The sequence below is a fragment of the Amborella trichopoda genome, chromosome 4, assembly GCF_054954075.1.
Source record: "Amborella trichopoda isolate Santa Cruz 75 chromosome 4, AtrichopodaSantaCruz75HAP2 v2.0, whole genome shotgun sequence".
Taxonomy (NCBI): domain Eukaryota; kingdom Viridiplantae; phylum Streptophyta; class Magnoliopsida; order Amborellales; family Amborellaceae; genus Amborella; species Amborella trichopoda.
Genome location: NC_142339.1, coordinates 50010670 through 50035290, shown reverse-complemented (window position 1 = coordinate 50035290; position 24621 = coordinate 50010670). Strand labels below are relative to the sequence as shown.

At 36.8% G+C, this 24621-nt stretch overlaps 1 protein-coding gene and 1 non-coding gene across 3 annotated transcripts; both read right to left on the bottom strand.

Annotated features, from left to right (window-relative positions):
* Positions 1 to 341: 341 nt before the first annotated feature.
* On the bottom strand, positions 342 to 23009 carry LOC18429038 (Chaperone DnaJ-domain superfamily protein). 2 transcript variants are annotated; one of them, XM_011623166.3, is made up of 9 exons: positions 22775 to 23009; positions 20283 to 20373; positions 20124 to 20184; positions 11496 to 11573; positions 5804 to 5877; positions 3062 to 3175; positions 1966 to 2073; positions 702 to 740; positions 342 to 568 (listed from the first exon to the last, which is right to left on the bottom strand). In XM_011623166.3, the coding sequence occupies exons 1-9, from the start codon at positions 22852 to 22854 to the stop codon at positions 482 to 484; spliced, it is 732 nt and encodes a 243-aa protein (XP_011621468.1). In that variant the 5' UTR covers positions 22855 to 23009; the 3' UTR covers positions 342 to 481. The 2 variants fall into 2 exon arrangements, with proteins under 2 accessions (XP_011621468.1, XP_020519803.1); XM_020664144.2 differs by having other exon boundaries at positions 3116 to 3175.
* LOC148782553 (U2 spliceosomal RNA) lies at positions 16087 to 16283 on the bottom strand. Its single transcript, XR_016055180.1, has one exon. It is a non-coding gene; the product is annotated as a U2 spliceosomal RNA (small nuclear RNA).
* Positions 23010 to 24621: the final 1612 nt, after the last annotated feature.

Here is a 24621-nt window from a genome sequence, read left to right as displayed (position 1 = left end):
TGTTTGGATGCACAAATCAAGCTTATAGTGCAAGCCGTTCGGATGCTGAAATTCACACCACTTACTTAAGAAAGTGTAAAGCAAATATTTGTGAGCAAAAAGCACATCCGAGACGTGCGATTTGCCTCCATCTCTGATAAACCCGTCTTGTGCAGGCAGACAGGACCTACTACTTTACCTCTCACTTATTTAAAAAATCAAATTCAAAGAATTCATTCAAGAACATTACTTGTGCTAGGCCATGAACCACAGCTGCATGGCTTTTGGTACACCACATGATCATCCAATCAGAGAGAGAGAGAGAGAGAGAGAGAGAGAGAGAGAGAGCATTCTTCCAGTCAGGAGCGAATATTGGGGATGTTTTTCTATTAATACCACAATGATTGATACAAGAACGCTGCTGAATTTTCAATTTCACATCTTTCAAATTCTAGAGCAATCCCTGCCACTCTCTCTCTCTCTCTCTCTCTCTCTCTCTCTCTCAACCTCGTTTTACTGGCCTTTGCACATACGACCTATTTGGATCTTCAGTCTTGAGCTTAGGCGGTCGAATCTCCCCTTTCTTACCCTGTGAAAAACAAAATCATGCCATATTAACTCATCCCTACGTAGTCAATATATGCTCTAGCACATTCCATCTATTTCACTAATGATTTTCTTTAACTGGTTAATAAAGAAATGAATTATCAAAGGTAGAGCACCTTCTTTCCTGCCTTCATAAAGTCTCTCCAGCTCGAAACCTGAATGCACCAGAAAATGGATAAATACATAATATGCAGTTAAATAATACAAAACACTTAAATCAAAAAATTGAACAAATATAAAATAGAAGTAAGAAAGCTTCCAAGAACACTTCCTATAATGCCATCTGAATGTGTTAAACCATTACAAGTGAAGGCCTACTTCTTTTCCGAACAATCAATTTGAGAATATGCAGGAAGCTCTCCACAGGCACGTTCATTATTGAAAAGCCTAAGCTCACTCACGGAATCCTTTTCCACCTCCAAAAGCCAAACTAAGCATTCTCTATGTGATGCGAAGTTATAGTTCTATGGTAAAGAATTATAGCTACAATGAAATCTGAATTTATGATCTCTTAATACTACACAAGAAGAATAGCCCGCCTGCCCCATGTAGAGCCCAATATAAGGGCATAACCAAAATGCCATAGAACTAGATACAGTTGTGTATGCATGCATATAGGGTTTTGATAAAATACCCCTATATGGTAACTTTGCAACCTACTTTAACATTTCCTGTAGAAACTTTAAGCCCCTAAAATTCAATACAAATCATTTTGGATTAAGGGCAAATGAATGATAAGGATCGTTGCTAAAGAACAGGGCATTTTCTAATGGGTGTGGTTTCTATAAGATTGCAACCTTAAACAATCCAATTAAGGCGCACCTCTAAATTTAACATATGTAATTTTGGTGTAAAAATTCTTAGGATTATCTAAAAATCCATTTCGATATCTAATTACAAAATTTTAAACTCCTATTGGTTAAAATCAAGTAGATCTATAAACATGTGAAAATCTTAAAAATGGATCGTCAAAGATAATATGCTGCAAGATGCACTATCTGAGACTCAAAATCTTCTTTTCTTTTCATATTCATACATCTTGATGTCAAGATGATCAATTAGACGGTTTCAACATTAAAACAACCTTTTTCCGATGGATTTTTGAGTTGCATCTTTAATTCTACATTTTAGGAGGTGCATCTGTAATTCCTTTTCTAATTGTTACGTGAAGGATTCGCTGTTACTTTGAGATCATGTAATTGAAGTCCTCAGACAATTAATGAAGGCCCTTTTGATTCAAATAGTTCTCTATAGGTTTGAATTTATGAAGATCCCAAGTACATGACATTGCAGTAAATAGGAAAAGTGTAACACTAGCTTGGAAAAAGGAAAGAAACTCAGGATGGGAAGTTCAGTGAGTTCCAAAGATGAGTAACAAACCCTCTCCTCTCTTGTTCCCTCCCACTGTTCCTCATGCTCACGTTTTCTTTTCCACATTTCCTTTGCTTCTTCCTCATCTTTCTTCAATCGACCTTCCTCTTCTGATATCTGCACCATAGTGACAAATATTATAAGCCTTTAGGGATTATAGATCTCCAAAAATAGTTTGGATAAAGCTCGGACAATGACGATGGTGATAATCATGATGACGATTAGGCATTATAGATAAATATACGAAGCATGTCAAACATGAAACAATTCAACTAATTACGAGATTGAAACAGGAAGAGCAATCATGTACCTTACAGTGAAAGTATATTATCATAAAGGGAACGCGCTTGGCCTGCCAAAGGGCACTGCTGCAATGATCCGCCCTCCTCATTTTGGTGGCATTAGGGGTATTTTTCAATCCAAATTTGGCGCACACATTCTCTTGGATCCAGCAAAGAAGCCCATGGAAAGAAAGTTTTAAGAAAGGAAGTAAAAAACAGTTAAATGGTTTGTTCTAACTCGGAGTGCACATGCCATCCATTTCATGAGCAGCTAGATCTAGCCCTTTAAGAAGTCAAAATCCTTTTTTCTTTAAAAAAATTGTTCATCTAGTGAAGATGAGGCAACCTACAAAATTTGGCGACAAACACATCCCTTAGGTCTCAATTTAATGCCACTTGTTCTTTGCCATTATAGACAGCTCATACTCATTACATTTGTCTCTGTCTTCAAAGAAACCATTTTTCATGGTTTCTTTTTTCAGAATTTTTTCATGGGCTCCTTCACTGGGTCCAAGAGAAGTGTCTGCTAAATTTGGGGCGAAACAAATGCCCCTATGGCCACCAAAATGGGGGAGGAACAGTTACTATTGCAGTCAGCTTGGGTCATACACAATGTTTTCCCTTTGGGGTCATCAGCATCCAATGAAACGATGGGAGCCAAATGGAAAAGCAAGGCCAGATGAGACATGACCACAATAATGAGTCCCACTCTCTCTTCATTGACATTGCTCATTTCATTCAACAGTGATGACATGAGGGAGCTAGTATACAAAAGTTCACTAGATTACTGTATACAGTCCCTTCTTTATTAGCTGATAGTTTACCCTCATTTGCATTTTCCTGCGACGCCATTCTTGTTCAGTTAGTATTTCACGTACTTTCATCTTTAGTTGCTGCTGAAACTCTTCAGACCGTTCATACTGTTGCTCATATTTTCCCTGCAATGACGACTTGAATAGTCAGCTTTTACAGTAAGTCAGTATATATATTTTAAAAGTAGAATAAGGATGTCATATTTCTTCATTTGATATTAAAATGAAAAAGAAAAAGTCAACAATAACCTCCAACTTGGAATATAAGGGAAACTAAAAATCCCGAAATCTTGAGATAAAGAGCACAAATATCATACACCCAAGTATTGATGATTGATGAGAAATTTTTTTTATGCAAAGGCATCCACCTTAAACCAGTTGGTTGATCTAAGAGGCCATTCAAAGCTAATTGTACCCATGGCTAACAAATAGAACATGTCTTGTAAATAACTCTTGAAACTATTGAAATGAATAGCATTGAAATGAACTCCATCAAATGTTCAACCCAAGTTGGGGTGCTCTACCAATCAAAAGAGATCCAAAAATGTAATCTCATGGGCCAAGGAGTCTAGATGCCCATGGAGACTAGCTTACTACTATGAAGAAATTTTTGAAAGATGTGCAAATTTTAATATCTTATTTACACACAGGTGGAGCAAGTCCAACCTGCTAGACAATTAAATAGCGAGAGAGGGGGCTTCAGTTCTCAACTTCTTGTGATTCGACCCCAAGAAATGTCCCCCTTTCTTGCTAGATGGCTTGGTCCAAGTTTGTAACTTAACATGCTGTTTATACACTCAATTCATATACATGTATGCATGTACATCTCACTCTTTTAAAAGTCAGTTATCCATCTCATTCTACACCAATCGGAAGTGGTTGCAACTGGCAAGTTACGACTTCATTTAACCCCATTTTCTTGCAGCTATTTGGCATACACCAGCCATGGATGAATGGTTTCCTTCTGGAAAAATAAATAAGATGATCATATTTCCATTGAGACAACGAACAAACACTGGCCACCTGTCCAAAAAGAGGCTAATTTGAACCCTGTAACTCCCTGAATCCATTCGCTATAGTCTTAAAAGTTGCTTCATCTCAAGCTATGATGGTAACAGAGTACTTATGTCCAAATGGATATAGTGAATGGCATTTCAACGGGTCACTGTTGACAATACCAAAATGCTGGTGAGAAGTGGTGACTAATTCATTTGTTTGGCGAGTTCATGGTAAAGCAAAAGGGATGCAATATTGTGCTGGGCAACATACTTAGCCATCGTCTGGCTAGCTCATCTAGAAAGAAGAATAAATGAATCAAGAAAGAAAGACATGTTGATTGATATGATTAAAAGAGGCATCATCTCCTGCACTCTACAAAGACCTGCAATGGAACAGCTTTACACGGAAGATATAAGGCATCGAGAATGCGTGATTTGCAGAAAGACCACGAGTTTCTAGGAATTGGTTACAGCTCCACAAAAATGTTAAAAAGATGAACTTCATGGGAGCAACCAAAGGAACATGGGCCCGCAGAGTATGGTTGAGTTATCAGAAATGCAGATGGAACCATTATAAAGATATTCATAGGGCCTATAGTCAATACAAATGGTCAAGCAAGCCAAAGCTAAGGAGGCACCAGAAGGAGTGTGGCCAAGTTATCATCCAAAGCAGCTCTCTTAATAATAGACAATCCAAAGGAATTTCTTCGACCACATGGGCACTGGCTGGGACAAAGATCCTTTATGTGATTTTCATATTTTAGATTTCGTTCATGTCCCAACGGAAGCTAATTCCATGTAAGCATGGGTTCGCTACCCTCACAGTTGTAAGAATTATTGCTAATCACAAGAAAAAAAAGGTGAAGGCAAGAAGTTCTACATGTATTGAGTTGGTGATAAGTTCCCTCGTAGTTATTTTTTTTTAATGTTGTTAAAACTCTTGTAATTAATTGTAAAGGATTTCTAGATGCCCCAAATTTTGAATGGAGCGCAATGACATTGACTGCCATATAACAACCAAAAGTCCCTACTCCAAGGAGTCAGGGATCTATAGTTTTGAGTCTCATCCTGAAACTCCATTCCCTTTGGCATGCATTGCACTGGATGATAATCATTGAAACCGGAAAGGAAGAAAGCGACAAACTCAGGCATTTTTGGTGGAAAAGGGCAATATGAAAGAGCATATGCATCAAATGAAACCTGAGTGCCAGAGTTACTGCTCTGCAGTCCCACGGAAATGGAAGGTGCATGCAACTCCACAATAGTTTGTTCTGCATGGATATTGCAATATATGAATGCAAAAATTTTGGGCAGTAGAGAATACAGAACAGTTGTTTTTCCACAAAAACTACAAAACTTTCAACAACAAAATCCATAAATCTGCAGAACTTCACTGCAACCAAAACACTACTATAAACTTCTAATCATTCAGTCATAGTACACCAACAATTGATAAAAGGCGTGTATAACAATTCACTACATTGTACATTCTATAGAATAAAAATATGAACACCATGAATATACATAAATCATATATTAGTGGGCATAAGATGTATAGTTCTCAAGGCAAACCCATCATCCACATAACTTTTGTCTTGAACAAATCCAGCCCCATCATTCAATTGGGACCAGAATGAATCAAGAAATACTGCCCTCTATGCTTAGAGAGGCACATCTCGATGCTGATCAAATGAATAAGTTAGCAATAGTTTGTCAGACTAGTGCTAGGACAATCTCAAATGCAGTCTGAAGTTACCTCATCAACCAACGACTTCAATTTAGAAGCAGTGTCTTTCTTTAATTGTTTCTTCCTCTTGGCTCTCAATTCATCTGCAGTTCATCATTTCAAAAAGAATTTACATAAATTGCTTAGCTTGGGATATACAATCAAAGAGATAAAAATTGAGATTACAAGAATTTAATGAGCGGATAAATCAAAAGGAAGTAAGTTTTTCTCTTTCATATATAACAAATGGTATAATTAATACCAGTGAAGGACATTCGAGAATGAGCAATGGAACAGAAATTTTCAAGAAACAATAGAAATTGACATAGAAGTTAAAAATATTACTCCAAACCCATTTGGAGAAGCAACTACAGAAACAAGATCATGATTTCATATATACCTATGAGTGTGCAAGAATTTTGCACAATAAGATACATAAAAAAAGGAAATGTAAAAATAACAATAATAATAAATAATAAATACACTATCAGAACACGATAAACCATAACCTCTTAGTAGAGAGTCTTCAACCTCTTGCATCAAAACTTAGTGGGTGTTGACTTTTACGTTTCATATAAGTGTAATCTGAATTCTATCACTGCTTGGTTGTCTCTCAAAATATGGTTTATGACTGGAAACTTTATGAGTTGGACCTTCCTACTGAGCCAAAAGTTCGAACTTTCAATCTATAAACTTGAAGGTCCAAGGAAAGTATTAGACGTGATTGATAACAATCTCCCTTCCTCACAATTCCTGATGCCTTTATCTTTACTCATAAGAAATATTCTTTCCATGGTCTCCTTCTCCAAGGACTTATGTTGTTTGCAAAAGAAAAGGAATCAAAGTGATCTGTTCAAATGTTGAGAAGTTTAACAAACATAATATAACATGTCTAATAGATTGTTGAGAAGTTCCACCCAATACCAAACTACAACCCTTCCCCCAAGTGCTTTCTTCCTCACCCAATTGTCACACTTTCTTTACAAGACCAAATACCAATAGGTACAATGCATAAACTCTGCTTCTTCTTTTTATTTTCTAAACTTTCTATAAATTGCCCCATGGCATAAAGTCAAGCTCCTTAAATCAAAAACATATGAACCCCAAATAGGCAACAAAAGAAACCTACCAAGGCCCTAGGCCGAGTTTGTCATTGGAATAGCATGATGATGTGCCAGTAACAGGTCCCATAGTTATTCAAAGTGAGTGGGGGAGGGAAGTGTCAGAATTATGGCCTTTCAAGACCTTAAATCCAATATTCCCTTGCTTAGTGGGAGTGAGTGAGAGATGATAATTCTAGGTGCTTGATGCACTAGGGCAAAGAATCATATACGCCGTACATGAGGCAATGAGATATACCGGTGTGAGAGATAGAGAGATCCCTTTTAGAGGTGTGAGGATCAACTCTAAGTCACAAATACATTTGAGTGTATGCCTCATGAATTACGTGTTGGCCAGGGCTAAGAGAACCAAGAAGAGATTATAACCCGAGTACCTTAAGTGTAAGGGCATTGTATGGGATGGTTATGACTCATAGGACATGAGTCCGTACCTCGACACGAGACCACCCTATGGCATGTGAACCTACAATCACATGGGAAGCCAATTTTCTAAAGTGTGATCCAACTAAGAGGAGCTTATACACATGTGCCTTGAGTGGACCCTGCATGTATGTCCCCAGGGGTGCACCTGTAACCCACTGACACCCGAGATTGATGGGATATTGATTGGGGTGACTTTGATAAGCCATATTATGCGTCCCTGCCATAAACTGTAGAGCATAGGCTTTTTGGGTTATTCCGAAAGAATGAACATTGAACCATCATTTCGGACTAGCCCAGTAGAGTACTTCGATACCTAGATATCAGCCTAGAGATCTTATTTACCTATTCTCCAATTTTATTTTGATGCCATAATGAGTATTTATGATGGAAAATATGGTTTGTAGAATTTCTTGGAATTTTTTTGGAGCAAGAAAAAAGAGTTTTTGGATTTGTTTAACCTTAATTCCACTTGAGGAACCAGTTTGGGGCGGGGGGGGCATGTGCCACCCAAGTGGCCATAGGGTGACACATGGCACTCCAAGGAACCACTAATGGCTGACATCAAAACCAAATGGGTGTCCTTTGTCATTTTTTGTGTATTTGTTCATTGAGTTCTATAAAGTTCTAAATGAGAAAAGTGTTTTTATAACTTAAGTGATTTATTTAGTCACATGTCACATGTGTGTAGGGTTTTGGGTATGCCATGAAATTATCGCTCAAACCCTATCCATGGTTGGGAATGATATTTAAAGTTACTTTTTGTGTGGCATCACCTCATTGGCTTGAGCCCATGTGAATCTTTCGAAATGGCTTAATCCTATTGGATGGGTGGAAGATATTTTCACAATTACACGAACGGCACACCCTCCCCTTGCATTCTTTATTGATTTTTAAAAGATAACAATGGGCATTTTTGATATGCTTCAATGGCAAATGGGAGATTTATTTCAAACTTAGGACAATTTAGTAAAATAGCCTAATCTAGGGTTTCTAAGGAATGATAAGGGTGTGAAATCTCATCCTTTGATCTTAATGGTTACATAAGGCGGTTACATAAGGATGAGTGGCTAGGATCAAAGTCGTCTCATGTGCCATGGATGATGAGCATCAAGGGTCTTGATCAATTCACTTAAAATGTCACTTGAAATTGCCTATAAATAGCTCCCTTAGACTCATTTCAAAACACACTTTGCAACCCATTTGATGGGAGTAAGAGAGAGAGTAGAGAGAGGCTCCACACCCCACTTCTTTCTTCCTTCTTCCATTTGGTGAGCAAAATTATCATGGCTATTAGGGCTCTCTTCTATAGTGTCTAGGTTACTTGGTGCTCCACACCTAAGGTAGCTTCCACCTTTCATTTCTAGAGTATTTTGTTCCACTTTTCTTTGCTGTAAATCAGAGACTACAGTAGCCTCTTCATCCATATATGCTAGAGTACTCATGATTTTTAAGTCCCTTATGTAACTATGCATGTATACCATCATATGTGAATAGTCTAGTTTACTACTTTGCTCTTAGACACCATTTTCTTCATCATCTTTGAGATTTTTTCTGAAATATTTTGGGCATATGAGCAAACATTTGATCCCCATTTGAGTACCGTATCATTGGCCCTTGATCCTAAAGTGTTTCCCCTATGAGACTATTATTGTTTTCTCGAGTTTATGTCGATATACACTCACATAGTTCAAGTTGTTTATAAATGATTGTTGCTTATTGTTTCCATCACCAAAAGTTCACTTCTCTCATTTCAAAGTTAATCAAGTGCTTTTCAAGTGCACATAAGCTTCCCACTTCATAAGTGAAGATCAACCTCTGTGTTTTATAGCCATCTGTGCTATCATCCATAAAACAAACTTAGGTCCCTAAAAGGTCTGCTTATGTGTGACCGGGGCGCAAAGGGTTCGACCATTGGCTTCCCTTCATTGTTTTGCACTTATTTGTTGTAACTTTGAGTTTATTAATGTCTTACGTCATTAATTGTTGATTATGCAAAGTTTGGAGTTTGTTTATATTGATGGGAAAAAAGTATGTGCAGTCTATATATAAGTGTATGCTAAGTGGTGTAGTTTGCTTCTATATGAGCAATGCGTTTATTTTATAATTTGGGGACTCCATAGAGGTATAATTCTTTCATTTTCAACGATATTTGAGTCTTTGTAAGTTCAAAATTGTGGTTGGAAACTTATATGTGAAAGTGTTGCTTGCAAATTTTTTAATTGAGATCAAAGTCCAAGTGTTGTAAATAGAGCTTCCTAGACTCTATATCACCTTCAGGGAGTAGGTGCGGGAGCAGCAAGATCATCGCTTGCTAGCCTTTCCTTGGGAGCTCCATGAGGCACCCGTAAAATAAATATATAAAGCCATACAAATTTAAAGAAAAAAAAGATCAAACTCAGTTTTATAAAAATATTTAGATGTAAAATTAACATATTCAAAATATCTTGGACTATACTTAAAAGATATTTACTCAAATAAAATTTGAGAGTGATAGCAGATATTTATTTACTTGAATCTTCTTATATGTAAGACCTTCAGAAATATTACTAAAGATATATTCGGTCTTATATTTTAAATGATAATAAAAGGTTTTTTTCTTTTGGAATGTGTTGACTGTGATAATAACAGATACTAATTCAATCAAATCATATAGAAGTCCAACCGTTTTCTTCAAATTTAACCACAAAAAAAAAAAAAGAAGAAGATCCAGCACATAAAAATAGAAATATATATAGAGAAAGAGATGTAAAGGGATGTATGAGAGAGATCATTCTATCTCTTAGACACATTTTAAAAAAATGAAAGGTCGATACCCTATAACCATTTGTGACAAATGTTGGACCCAGCATTCCCTATATTAAACGCAATTTTGGGACATTGGATTTACAACTCTTTCTATGGGATTGATGCAGATTTAAAATATAGTTTTTCTTTGAAAGATTTATGATACATGGATTTGAGTAGTTATTACTTTATTTTCTTATTATTATTGCTCTTTTTTATAAAAAAAAATGCATTTATTGCTTTTTTTTGCTTTAAAATTTAAAAATATAGAGAATATGGGTGTTTAACCGGTTGACCAATTCCTATTGACTTGAGATCGCACTTCCCCCAGATGGGATCACGGCCAGACCGTGATCCCGTTTTGCGAGTGCAGTAGCGCCATCCATGTTAGGAGATCCCTTCAACTAAGACTGGTCCTGCTGTTGCCAAAGTTACAAGCAGCAAGTTGCGGTAAGTTGTACATTGCATTGACATTGATGAATAGTGTGCAGCCCTAGGCATGACATGATTATTGTTGCTGATAGTCAATAATGGTGCCAATAGGCAGAGAAGGTCATTTTTAGGTAAGGTCATGAGGCTGTATGGTAAATTATGAAAGAATCCTCTTAAGAACCTCAAGTCTCCAAACAAAATAAATTGAAGATAACTACTACTTGGTGGAATAGAGGACCACCAGACCAGCGAGTTGGCAAATTCCCATGGTAGGACTTTATTGAAATTCTCTCTGCTACTCTTAAAGAGAGTAGAATTTGGGAGTTACGAAATATAGAAGGCAAAAAAGTGGCCAGATTTTGTCAACAACTGCATGGGTGATGCACTGCATCGGTCACTAGAAACCGGTGATGAGACTGACTAGTTTTGCATGCATCTTATAGTTGCAAGTCCTCGGCAAAACATTAGTTATTTTTTAGTCTTCCCAAATATCAGTATGCCACCATCGTCAATTTTTAAGATTAGCCAACATGGTAGGTGTGAAAAGCTTAGTCTACATCACCATAAGCACGTTGTTGATGCTTTGCTTTTACAAAGTCATTTCATTTTAAAGAATGAAGTACATAGAAAGCCTTCAATATAAACAGATATTGAACATCATTTATTCAACGACAACTTAGAGTTGAAAGTCAGAAAATAAAACAAGAAAGACCTGGTTAAGATTTTTAATTTGGTTAGAAGGACAGCAATTACAAATCTTGATGAAAGAAACTACCAAGTCTAGCTTGAATCAATATATAACATGATCCTTCCACAGCTCACAAGGCATTTAAGCTAATAACATTCAAATTTAGAAGCAGCATTGTTTGAAAAAAAAAAGGGTTATAAATATGCATATGAAACGGTGTAACATGATGGCCGGGTGGGGGGGGGGATACAAAGACAATCGTATAACTCTGTACCTCTTGCAGAATTAATTTGAATAAGAAGGTATTCCCTCTCTTGCTGATCAAGCAATAACTGCTGAGCCTTAGCCAATGCTGCAAAAAACAAATAAATAAATAAAATAAAATAAAGAAATTGTCATATAAGATGATATAACCACTACAGTCTTGAGGGAGGGATCCATATTCTCTAGATAGGCAAGAGAGAAGCCAGAGATGATGGATCAATAGCACCAATCATAACATGAACAATTTCGAACATAGAAAAAGCAAACTGCTTGAATTGAAAAATTAGTAAAGAGAGTAAAATTCAGAGAGCATCTCCGTTTGTCCCAGTTTGAGAAGTAATACATTTAGGGGACAGAAAGATAATATAGAATGATTGATAGACATGAAAACTATGATCCCATTATTGAGTGGGAGAACAAACAAGGTCCAAGAAATGCCATTACGCTCTTTTGGGCAGGTGAGTTGTAAGATTAAGACTGTTTTAGCATGACTTTGGGTAGTTCAGAAGTAGGAAAAAGTCACTCTTTATTAATAAGGAACGGGATAATGAATTCCACGGACTGAAAGTATACCCTTCAAGAAGAAGGGACAACGTAGACAATATTTTAAATTTAATAAGGAAAAATTCATCACTAGAAAAGGCTTAACAAAAGAGGGTTCCTGAGCCCAATCAACAAGATTTACCAACCCATCCTAGCTGCAATTATCTTGCTAACCCGTTATGCAGGCAGCCGAGCTGGACCAGATTCCATCTCCAAGGTGTTGGAACTAACCATATGTCTAGGAGTTCATAATGTCTCTACATGTCACAGGGTTTGTCTTTCTTCTCTTTATTTCTTTTTTTGTTTTTTTCCTTGCTTAGAATTATGTGTAGATAGGATGCCCTATATTTGATCCATGTAATAAGAGAATATCTGCCTGGGAATCATGGACAACCAACAGTATCACACTGCAAACAGATTTACCAACCCCACAAATAGCATCACTTAGTCCAAAGCCTAGTAAGGCGCACAAACATACAAATAACACCTTAGCCTACAAAACTTGACTAAGCCTTAGCATGGTCATGCCCAGACAAAGATACATTGCAAAACCAATAACCAAGCTGAGGGAAAACTATGCATGTGTAATGATGCAACACATCATGTGGCTCAAATCACCATAATGCTCCTATATATGTCAAAGGATTACTCCCAATTCTCCATAATGAGACAGGCATGATTTTCTATTGGTCAAAGAAATCCAAGAACGTGTATAGAGAGAGTAGAGAGAGGCATAAACAAGTGTTATATACCTCGTGTATATTATAGTTTATGGCTCTTTCTATTGTATTTAAGTCCCTAATGACTTATTCTCCATTTCCCTTACTGAAACACATGATTGTGCATTAGTAAATTTAATAGTATTTAATAGTGTGTATATATAATTAAAGAAGGGCGTGGGGGTAAGTTAGGCCCAACATGAACCTCTCTCTCTCTCCCTTCTCTCAACACGACTCTCTCTCTCTCTCTCTCTCTCTCTCTCTCTCTCTCTCTCTCTCTTGTGTGCGAAGCTTCTTCATTTCTCTCTCTAGATCTCCTTATTCTCTTTCATCTTTTTTCCTTTGATGGCTGCTGTATATTTCAACTCCATATCAAAGCAAAGGACCTTGGGATGGTTTTTTGAACCCTAATGATGTGATCTAACCATACGAGGGTCACCATCAGCCCTACAGCCAGAAACACTAAATCTGAGAAAACAACTATAGGATATGAAACCCAGATTTCATGGTTGGTTTCTATACCTTTTCGACTTCTAATGCTGGATTAGAAACCCCACATCTGGTTGGGATGGTTCAATGGTGTTAAGATCTGTTGTTGGGCCCCCTAAAGTGTGACACACCTTTGTCTGTGAATTGTGAAACCCATTTGTTATCAAGATCTCTTGTATGGATAGTCTCGGATCCCTAAATGAAGTGAATTCGAGTGGCTGGTTGTGTTGATCAGCATGTTTTCTTGGTGCGTTGAACTGTATTGTAGTCTATAAGTCTAATATCAGTGATTCAGGCTACTCTTCCATCATCGCTAGTACTCAAAGTGTAACCTCCCATATGGGCATCCAAGAATATAAACCTGGATTGCAAATTATGACTGTCAAACTCGATGAGACAAATTATTTAGAGTGGTCGCAATATGCTAAAATATTTCTTAGTGGAAACGGGAACTTGGGGTATATCAATGGTAAAATTACTGAACCCAAAGAAACAGATCCTTCATATGAGAAGTGGGAAACTGAAAAGCTGGCTGTGATGTCTTTGTTATTACACTCCATGCAACCATCAATTAGTAGGGGCATCATGTTCCCTCAAACGGCAAGAAAAATTTGGGACTTGGTACACCAAACTTACTCTCAAAACAAATATGTGACTCAAGTATACCAATTAAGGCAGAAAACTTCCCACCTTCGATAGGGGGGGAGGTCTTTTGCGGCATATATCTGCCTACTTCATAGCATGTGGGAGTTAGACCACTATTTGAATGTTTAAACCAGCCTGTAAGGAAGATGGGGAGAAATACAAGTACTTTATGGACAAAATTGTATTTTTGAGTTCTTGGCAAGATTTAACCCAAAGTAAGGAGAGTAGAAAAAGTGTCAAGCTGTCTACTCAAGTAGTTGATCGTTCTGCTATTGCCTAAGCCTCATTACAATAAGGGGGGTAACCTCGGAGATTTGGAAAAGGGGGTCCCAATCCATGAAATAAAATTGAAATGTGATCACTGTGGTAGAAATAGTCATATTAAAGAAACTTGATGGGATCTAATTGGTCAGCCAGCTAAATTCAACCTTTCCAGATCAGTGTAATCATGCTCACGATGCTTCATCCCCTAGGGGTTCAGCTACTATTAGTATTGATTAGCCATTATTCAATGCAATCCAACCTCCAATTTCCGCTCCAAAGGAGATGCTACTAGCTCCTACAGAGGATCCACTACCTCTCCTTCATCCTTTGCACAACTAGGGTATTCATACTTCTGCTCATCAGGTCCTCACTCTACCTAGACAGTCTTGGATTATTGATTCACAAGCCTCAGATCACAACCGGTATGTCTTCCTTGTTTTTCCCTTTGTTCTGGTAGAAATAATGTTAGGATTATTGATGGATCGTTTTCCTCTATCACTAGAAAGGAACTCTAAACATTTCTCCTCAAATGTCATTGTCATCAGCTCTTCATGTCTCGACTTTGCAGCAAACCAAATGTCCATCAGTAGTATTACCAAGAGTCCAAATTGTAGTATAATCTTCTTTCCTTCCCATTGTGTGTTTCAGGACCTGGATACGACAAAAACAATTGGCAGTGGTCATGAAGCTAGTGGTCTCTACATTCTAGACTTGGCAACAACTACTCTTCAAGCCCGTCAGTCCAACAGCAATGTTAGGAAAGATCAGAATTGGCAGTGGCATTTCTGACTTGTCATTGCCTTTTCAGTAATTGAAAATTTAGTTTTGTAATTGTTTATTTCGACTGATGTGTTAAGAGTTTTGACTTGAGGTCAGTAAACAGTCAAGACATTGTAGACACTCTTTTTTATCCAATAACAATAAATGCATTATTCCTTTTGTTATTGCCTATTCTGATATTTAAGGTCCCTCTCCTGTTAGATCTACAAATATCCAAATATCTGCAAGGTCTTTTAAGATGATCTCACTCAATTGGATACTAAAATTAACGTACTTCGATCTAGTCAAGGTTGCGAGTATTAAAATGGGAGTTTATCCTATTTGGAAGAACACAGCAGGGAATGTCAAAATGCTTGCTCATATACACCACATCAAAATTGTCATAAATAAAAGAAAGAATAGACACCTCTTAAGAGGTTGGCCACACTCTTCTCTCGAATATGAATGTACCCAAGAAATTCTAGTCTGAAGTTGTGCTTACTAAATGGTATCTTTTCAATCGGATGCCATCTCACGTTCCAGACTATAACTCTCCATATAAACTTCTTCATCCTGATCATCTGATGTTCCCCTTATATTCTTTGTTGTATTTGCTTCGCTCATGTTGTTGGTCCCTACCATACAAAGTCCAATCCCAAATCTATAAAATGCATTTTTCTTAGTGATCTGTCGACATAAAAGCGTTTTAAATGATATGATCTAGTGTCAAGAAGAAATTTTGTCTCAATGGATGTAACATTTTGTGAGTCCACTATTTTTCTTACCTCTTCAGGGGAGCATAGTGTTGAAGAGAGGTCTTATGCTCCTCTACCTATGCCTACTATTTCTGATTATGAAGCTCAGGAGGACATTGGGGGCATTCCCATGATGTTGAAAAGAAAGTATTAAAAGTCTATACTTGATGGATACAAAAGAAGTGGAGACCACCAAAGCTGACAGACCTCCAAGCCAATTGCATAGCTCTAATCCAGGTAGTCCCACCAAATCACAGTATGATGATTCTGATCTGCCCAATGCCATAAGAAAAGCTAGACAAAGTTGCACTATACACCCAATTAGTAACATTGTTTCTTATGAGTCCTTATCTCCTTCCTATTGTGTTTTCGTATCTTCTGTGTTTTCTGCTTCTATTCCTTCCAATGTTTTTTTTAATTTTTTCTTTAGGGGTGCGCCGGGCCCCAGTAATAATGCAACACATGGGTAACACTCGAGGTATCCACTAGCAAGCTAGAGTGGTGGTCCCTACCCCATTGAAAATTTAATTTAATATCATGTGGTCCAATGGATCATGTATCAGCTATTAAACTGATAAGAACAAATACTACACTTGATCTTAGCCAAAAGACCGAAAAAGGTATTCCTTCCAATGTTACAGAAGGTTTAGCTCATCCCAAGTGAAAAACGAGGTTATGTACGAGGAGATGAAAGCGTTAACCAATAATGATGCTTGGGAGCTAATAGACCCTCCAAAACAGAAGAAGCTTGTTGGTTGCAAATGGATTTACGCTATAAAGCACAATGCCAATGGTACAGTTGACAGATATAAGGCATGATTAGTTGCTAAGAGGCTCACATAGAATTATGGAATAGACTATTGGGAGACATTCGCTCATGTGATTAAGCTGAACTCCATTCGAGTCCTTTTGTCTCTAGCAACTAACTTGGGGTAGCCCTTGCACCAACTAGATGTCATGAATATGTTCTTTCATGGGGAACTGCAAGGACAAGTGCAAATGGTACCTCCCCCTGGATTTAGGGCTCCTAGATAAAAGGGAAAAGTTAGTTAAATGAAAAAGGCCATTTGTAGACAAAAGAGCTTGGTTTGAGATGTTTAGTAGTGCGTCTAAGGAATTGCATATACTCATAGTCATATTGACGAACCCTATTTATGAAACATACCAAGGCCAATACCGCTGCCATGATTGTCTATGTGGATGATAGTATTGTAACAGGTAATTATCCTAATGAAATTCAACAACTCAATAACTTTCTGGCAAAGGATCGTGAAATTAAAAATTTAGGTCCATTGAAGTATTTTCTTGGGATAGAAGGGGCCCAAGTCTAAGAGATAAACTTTTATCTACCAAAGGAAGTATGTGTTGGACCTCCGTCAGAAAATAGGAAAGCTTGAGTCCAAACCAGCTGATACTCTTACGGAACAAAATAACAAACTTGAAGACCAAAGCAGTGAAGCTCTCAAAGGTCTGGTTATGTTTCAAAGGTCTAGACATCGCAAACGTTGTGAGTGTGATTAGACAGTTCATACATGCTCCATGAACTACTTATCTTGAAGCTTCTCATTGAGTTCTTAGATATTTAAAATCATCACCAAGTAGAGGATTGATGTTCGTTAATCATGGGCACTATCAAGTTGAGACTTATATAGACACAGATTGGTCTGGTCCTATTGTGGACTAAAAATCAAGTTCAGACGTATATAGATGCAGATTGGGCTCGTCCTATGGTGGACTGAAAATCTACATCTAGCTACCGTATACTAGTTAAGGGTAACCTTATGACTTGGACGATTAAAGTCAATTGTAGCCAAGTCAAGTGTAGAAGCAGAATACCGATCCATGGCCTATGGTGCGTATGAACTCTAGTTAAAAATTCTATTACGCGAGCTTGATTTTCCTATGAAGGGGTCATTGTCCTTGATTTTCCTATGAAGGGGTCCTTGTATGGTGATAACAAGGCAGCTTTTATTATCATGCACAATCTAGTCTAGCATGATCGAACCGCGCACATAGAGGTAGACCAACATTTCATTCAAAGAGTTGCAACCAGAAAAATTTGCAGATATTCTTACCAAGGTTATATGGAAGACACGACTACAAGTGATCTTAAGCGGTTAAACCTTGTTTATATCCATCCACCAACTCATAGTTACCTAGCGTGGAGTGGAAAAACTATGGGATTGGGAGCGAAAGCAGAGAGCGAGGAAGCCACGAAGTTTCGTGGTCGAGGGAGTGAGTTTTGTACATGGGAAAATGTAAGGATCGAGATCCATGGCTTTTAGGGATCGAGGTCCATATCTGCAAAGGAGCGCATCCCTTATGGGATTGCATCACGTTCCTCTGTGTTAGGGTTGAGGTTCGTGAACTTCAATCATCCATTGTGCTGTAATTTGGGAGCAAGTTCCATTTGATAGTATTTTTAACTTTTTCCAAATTCACAAAGGAATCATTTTAGCTTGAAATAATAAATATTAATTTAGAAATTGGAAAACCTTTATTTTTTGAAATTGGGAAACCTTTATTAATATCCTTTGTTTTATGCGAGGAATAGATAATGTCTCACATTTTGTATTTGACGCCAATGCCCCTTTTTTGTGAACATATTTGTTCTTTCTAAAATGCTCCTGGATCGGTGCTTGGAGTTCTGACTCGGAATTTTTTTACCAAAAAAAGTAAAAAAATAGGTGGGGACATTGAACTCCGATTTGATCTTAAAAACATGTAATCTAAGAATACTGCAATAGATTGTTCCCAAAAAATCAATGCAGACCATAACTAAGTTCTCCTTTGCAAAGCAAGAAAAATGGTAAGACATTGCCAAATAAATTTCCCAATAGCCCTCCTCCATCAAAGATTCCTAGGGGCTCAATGACCTGCATAAGAGACAGACCTCACATTTTCAAGCATACAAGTAATTTTATCACCCGCAAGGCAAGTGTGAAGCAATTTAGTTAAACAACAATCAAGCCCTTTGGGAGGTCCACAAGACCCAATGAACTAGCCCCAAGGGAGTTTAGCTTATATTTCGTGACCTCATTCCAAAATAGAACCACAACACGACTATTTTTTGTATCTCATTACAACTTCTTGCTTCTCTCTCCTTACCCTCTCTTGTTGCTTTTCTTTGAAACTAGACACGAGTCATAATTCACAAGGTGTGTAAAGTTGTGAACTGTAAAATATATAGAAAATCATGGCAATTTAAAACATTTGTAGGTCATAAAAAAAAATGGAGATCCACGTCCATTGTTTATGAACAAAAACAATGTGCCATTGGATTCGCTCCCAGAGCATAGGATACTCGATTCCATGTTGGAGGAATCGTGGTTCCACTTACTCATGAAACAATAATTTTTGGTATAGGGATCTAGGTCCCATTGACATAGGATCGAGATCTCTGATTTTGTTAGATAGAAATTCTTAATATCAAGGAATCATCCAGAATCAAGATCCCGTGCTTCGGAGTGCTAGAACGAGATTCAGGAGCAGAAACGACCCCTCTTGAGAAGATCCCCGTAACTATGCACCGAATTGAGGAAGAGTGTTGTCAATATTAAAGTTTATAATTCATACTACTGTATTTAAGTCCCTAAGTACTTATTTGTCATTTCCCTCACTTAAGGGTATTTTTGTAAATTAGCAATATGAAGGAGAGGGGTCAAGGGATAAGTTAGACCCAACGTGACTCTCTCTCTTTCTCCCTCTCTCAACGTAACTATCTCTCTCTAAGCTTCTTCATTTCTCTCTCTAGATCTCGTGCATCCTTATTCTCTTTCTTCTTTTTCCTTTCATTGCTTCTTTATTATTTAACTAAAAACAGGGTTGCATTTGCTAAAATTTTGTGTTCTCAAGTTCAATAAATATATCATATCTAATTTTCTACAAAGAACTGCTGGTGGAAGTCAAGCATCAGTACCCAAATCAATCATGATACTGATTGCCACACATAAAACAACCATAAGACTAGCATAAAAAAATTAACGAAAATATAACAAAAGACGAAGGTTCCAGGGAAGGAACTTAAGAACTAAAACCAAGCAAACCAAGTTAAAAAAAAAAGCTGGAGAACACAAAATTCATGAAAATAGTATGTGAATATAAGATTTCAATGGAGGAAACAAAGAAAACCTTCAAAAAATAGATTATTCACTTCAAACAAAAGAGCAATATGAACAATTCAAATCTTCTGGCATGTTCTTTGTAGACCTATACATGGAAAGGACAGCCCATATTGCCTAGCATATCCAAAAGTAGGAAGGACATTGCAGTTTTAGTCAGAAAAGCAAATCTTCATAAACTGGCCGAAAAAGAACAGGATCGGAAATGAAGAGCAGTCCCACATACACAATAATAGGAAATCACAAAATACAGAAGCCTTTGTTATTTGGCTAAGTAAATACAGAAACATTTCATCCATCAAACACCATATAAAGGTTGTTTCAAGTTCAAAACTTCACATACCTGCAAAAGCTTCCTTTGCTTGTGGATGCTTGCACTTATCTGGATGAACCAGCAATGATATCTGCAGAAAGAGGGATGTACAAAATAAACAATGCATCCTTTACATACATAAAATTAGCTCAACTTCAAGTAAATACATACTTGAACTTCAGGAATTACCTTTCTGTACTGTTTCTTCACATCATCTGGGGCTGAATCAAAGGGAAGGTTCAGATGCTCAAAAGGATTTAACTTGAAGCATGAAAGAATCCTGCAGCATTAGGTGCACGAAAACCAAAATGAATAACACATCTAAGAAAGATGACGCAATGAAAACATCAAAGTCACATCAGCTCAATAGGACATGAATCTTAAACATGATATGAGACAGAGTGAATGCATCTCCTGTCCAGATCAGTACGAAAGGGTGCTGCATCAGTGAGATAACGGGATAGAATATTATAATGTGATTTAATTTACTATGTAAAAACAGCATCCACTGGGTCATCACCAATCATTGAAATAATGGATGGTGAGGTAGAGAGGCATGTCAGGTTCTGGTAGCTCCAAATATCTCCCCTTCACCATCCATCATTTTAGTGGGCAGAGATGTCCGAATAGAATATGGTATTTCCTTCACTTTCGCATCATTAATCCCTAACAAAATTAATGCAAGACGGTACAATGCACCAAACCCAATAAAAGTGTTTAATGTGAAAGACTCGGTGATTTTTAGCCTACAGATCTAGCTCATGCTATATCAAGCGTTAACATGGAGAGTGAATCTTTAGAATACAGTAAGTGTTCTACTTGATATGATGAAACAAATGAATGGGAGCCCAGAGAAAATTAAGAGCACTGCTTCTACTACAACCCTTCAAGATGCCTATGTCCATGCTCCTGAAGGCACCCCTCCAAGTAATATCCTTCCTTCCATTTGCCATCTGAGCTCATTCCAACACCCTACGATCTTGGATCATCGGGAATATAACCAGATGACATGGAGCTGAGGTAATTTCACCCATTTAGAACCAGTTTGAAGTAATAAGATGACCTTTTTAAGGATGAGTTTAGACCCTAGCCATGGGATCCAGCAATGAGACATGCTGCAAGCTGCATCCATGTTAATTTCATTGTACCATTCATGCTCTCAGCTCGACAAGATAATTATTCACGTTTTCTCTGCTTGTAGTTCGACAAGATAATTATTCACGTTCTGAGCTTTCCATTTAACTACTCTCTACTAGTAGTTTGAAAAAAACCCACAAATGTTACGTCCCTTTCTTCCCTTGTCATTGTTTCTCACTGTCTCTCATACTGAAAAACTAGAAAGAAGACTTGTGAGGTTCTCGAGAATAAGGGTAGGGGTGATAATGGGGCAGGAGGCATGGCCTGGCTGCCTAGGCACGGGCCAGTATATGTTGCCCATAGGCTGGGCCGATCAGGCAGATCATGGCCAAGCTGGGCACTTCTTGCCTGGACCAGCCATATCTAAAGGGCCCACGCCAACCAGGGCTGTCTTGCAGGGCCTGGCCCTGGCCAGGGTCGGCCAAGCCCATTGCACCCTAAATAAGGTGTTATATTTCTATAATTGAAACTGTTAATGCCTCAAAAGATACCATACCCATATTGGTGCTCAATGACTAGAGCACAAGTACCTTTATGCCCTAAAATTGAATTTTTCACATCAAAATCAACCTTGATTTCATTGTTTCTCTGGTCAGGTTGGTTTGAGTCCGTAGCTCATGGTGCTCGTTATTACAACTTTGAAGTCGTGAATTCAAACCCAACTCCCCCCCGATAACTGGGTCATGCACATCCTTTCACTCTCTGTGTTTCCTCGAAACGCACAAGTAACACTTATCATTTGGTAGTATTTTCATTATGATCCTTGTAGCTACAGGAGTTTCTTGAATTTTACCATATAGAACCGAAAATATAATCAGTCTTAGGAATACTAAGGAGAGATACCGCTTTCAAGATGAATTTGACACCAATAATTTGAAATATGGACACAGAAAAAGTCACCATTCTCACTATGCTATATTTCCCCTATTGGGAAATTTCTCTCTTCTAGAGGCAAGTTGGCTTTATCCAATTCCAAACTATTTATTTGATAGCATCCATTCCAATAATTTCATCAAAAGAATAAGAGACAATCTCAGAAGCCATATTCTCCCATAATTAATTTCACAGAAGTGAAAAACCCCATAAACTCCAAGGTCTACCTAAGAACTCTGTGCTCCAAAAGATTAAGGATTGCATCTAAGAGCACAGTCACATAAATTCAAGTAGTTAATTTTTTGTCTGAGTCAAATACCTAATATGAAAAAGCTCAGTGATATCCAGTCCCCCATTCAGCACCAAAGTAATTCAAAAAATCAATGGGTTTCACAATGAAAACATCAAATTTACTTATCCAAAAAGAAAAAGAAAGCCTCGCCAACAAATAAATTAAGGTAAAGAAGAAAACAAGGAGAAGCAAACGACTAAACACCACAAACAATGAAACAAGACATGCATGTTATAGCTACCGCGAAACAAAACCACTATCATCATATTTATCAAAAATTCGTCATGAATAGGTTTCAATAGTGTTCAGAGAGAGCTGGTTTCGACCATAGTCAACAGAGTCTGAAAATGAAAGAAGAGAGAGAGAGAGAGAGAGGAACCTGGCCACTTCGTTGTCTCTCTCGACTTCGCTGACTTCAGCCAAGAAATCCTTGAGCAGAAGATCCTCAGCCTCGCCCATCGCCTGTCTCTCTCTTCTTCGACGAATTTAGAGAGAGAATTTAGAGAGAGAGAGAGAGAGAGTTGGGTAAGTTGGTTTACAGAGCTCTCTGCGCCTAGAGCATCTTGTACCTATTTGCGTGTGGCACGTGCGTGTGTGGAATATTTCCTGCAAATGGTTGAATATTAACTCATTTGAATTATATTAAGAAAAATCATAGGATTTTTATTAGAACATAGTTTTCTTATATTTATTTTAAATAAAATAATGTTTAGAGTGATGTAATGTATTATGTTTGTATTGATAATATGTTGTTATGCTCGCTTAACTTGTGTTAAGGGTTTAGGTGTTAGTGGCTTTAAAGATACCTAGAAAAAAGTAATGGTAGAAATTTTCAATGGTAAGAATATGTAAGAATGACATATGTGAATTATATTGAATCTAAAAAATGAAACTTAAATACTATAATTTTGTTTGATTGATATGTTGATAATATACTTATAGATAATTGACTAAGATTTAATTTAACACTTAATTAATAGGAATTTGTACTTGGTACATGATTTGAATCATTTTAAGAGAAATCAGAAGATCTATGGTTTTTTATATAAAAAAAAATTACTGCTTAGAGCAGTGTAACGTGCTATGTTTGTTGCTCAACTTGCATCACCAGTTTAGGTGCCAATTCTTAGTAGCTCTAAAAATACCTAGGGAATGGTTGAAAATTATCAATTGTAAGAATATGTAATAACAACTTATGTGCATTTTATAGAATCACAACAAATGAAAATGAAACTTAGAAACTAAAATTTTATAATTTTAGTGAGAAGTTGATATTTATAGTTATAAAGTTATAAATAGTTAATTAAAATTCAAAATTAACATTTAATTAATAGGAACACATGTCCCATAATTTAAATCCTTCTAAGAGAGCAAAAGATTTTTATATTAATCCTAATGAAACTACTATTTAGAGCATTACGATGTGTTATCTTTGGGGTGGTACTATGTTCTAGTGCCTTGTGAACTTGGGCCATGAATTGACGTGTCAACTCTTTAAAGTTTTAAAATTTTTAAGTTATTTAAAATTAGAAGATTTTTATTAAAATGTACTTTTTCTCTTCTGTTAAGTAAATTATTGCATGGGAACTGTAGACTTGTGTCCTGAGTTTAGGTGAACTCAAAAAGATTCAGGTTTTTTAAGTTATTTACGAATAACACATAATAATAATGACTCAAACTTAATCATGCACGTGATTTGAAGAGATTTGCTTTGCATCGAAATTCATATTTTGGTCCTAATATTTTTTGGCGAAGAGATTTGCTTTGCATTGAAATTCATATTTTGCTACTAATATTTTTTGGCGAATCAATTTGGTCTTGATTATACATTACACGATGGTCTCTCTCAATATTCAGTGTTATATTCGGTGGTCCTATTTTTTTCTTTTTGGTGAATCAATTTGGTCCTAATTTAAAAATCAAAGTATCTTGTTTTCCACAAAAAAAAAAAAAAAATCAAAGTATCATGTAAATAAATGAAAATGTGGGTGATCGTAGGTGTACTTTTTATAAATTTAATTTTATTTATGACCTATGATATTGCACAATTATATTATTTAATTCATAATTTTAATTTTAAACTCTTATTAATTAATATTGAAACTATTGTTACGAGAAATTTACGATTTTTAAGATAAATATTTGTTATATTATTAATTATTAGTTGAGATTAGCTATATTTAAAAAATTAAAATATCCATTTTAAACAAAATATTATTTACTTCC

Excerpts from the sequence above, each read along its gene's own strand:
- LOC18429038 (XM_011623166.3), bottom strand. The coding sequence starts at position 22,854 with ATGGGCGAGGCTGAGGATCTTCTGCTCAAGGATTTCTTGGCTGAAGTC. Across the intron at positions 20,374-22,774 it reads AGAGACAACGAAGTGGCCAG|GATTCTTTCATGCTTCAAGT; the intron begins GTTCCTCTCTCT and ends CTAATGCTGCAG. Across the intron at positions 2,074-3,061 it reads GCAGGAAAATGCAAATGAGG|ATATCAGAAGAGGAAGGTCG; the intron begins GTAAACTATCAG and ends ACTATGGTGCAG.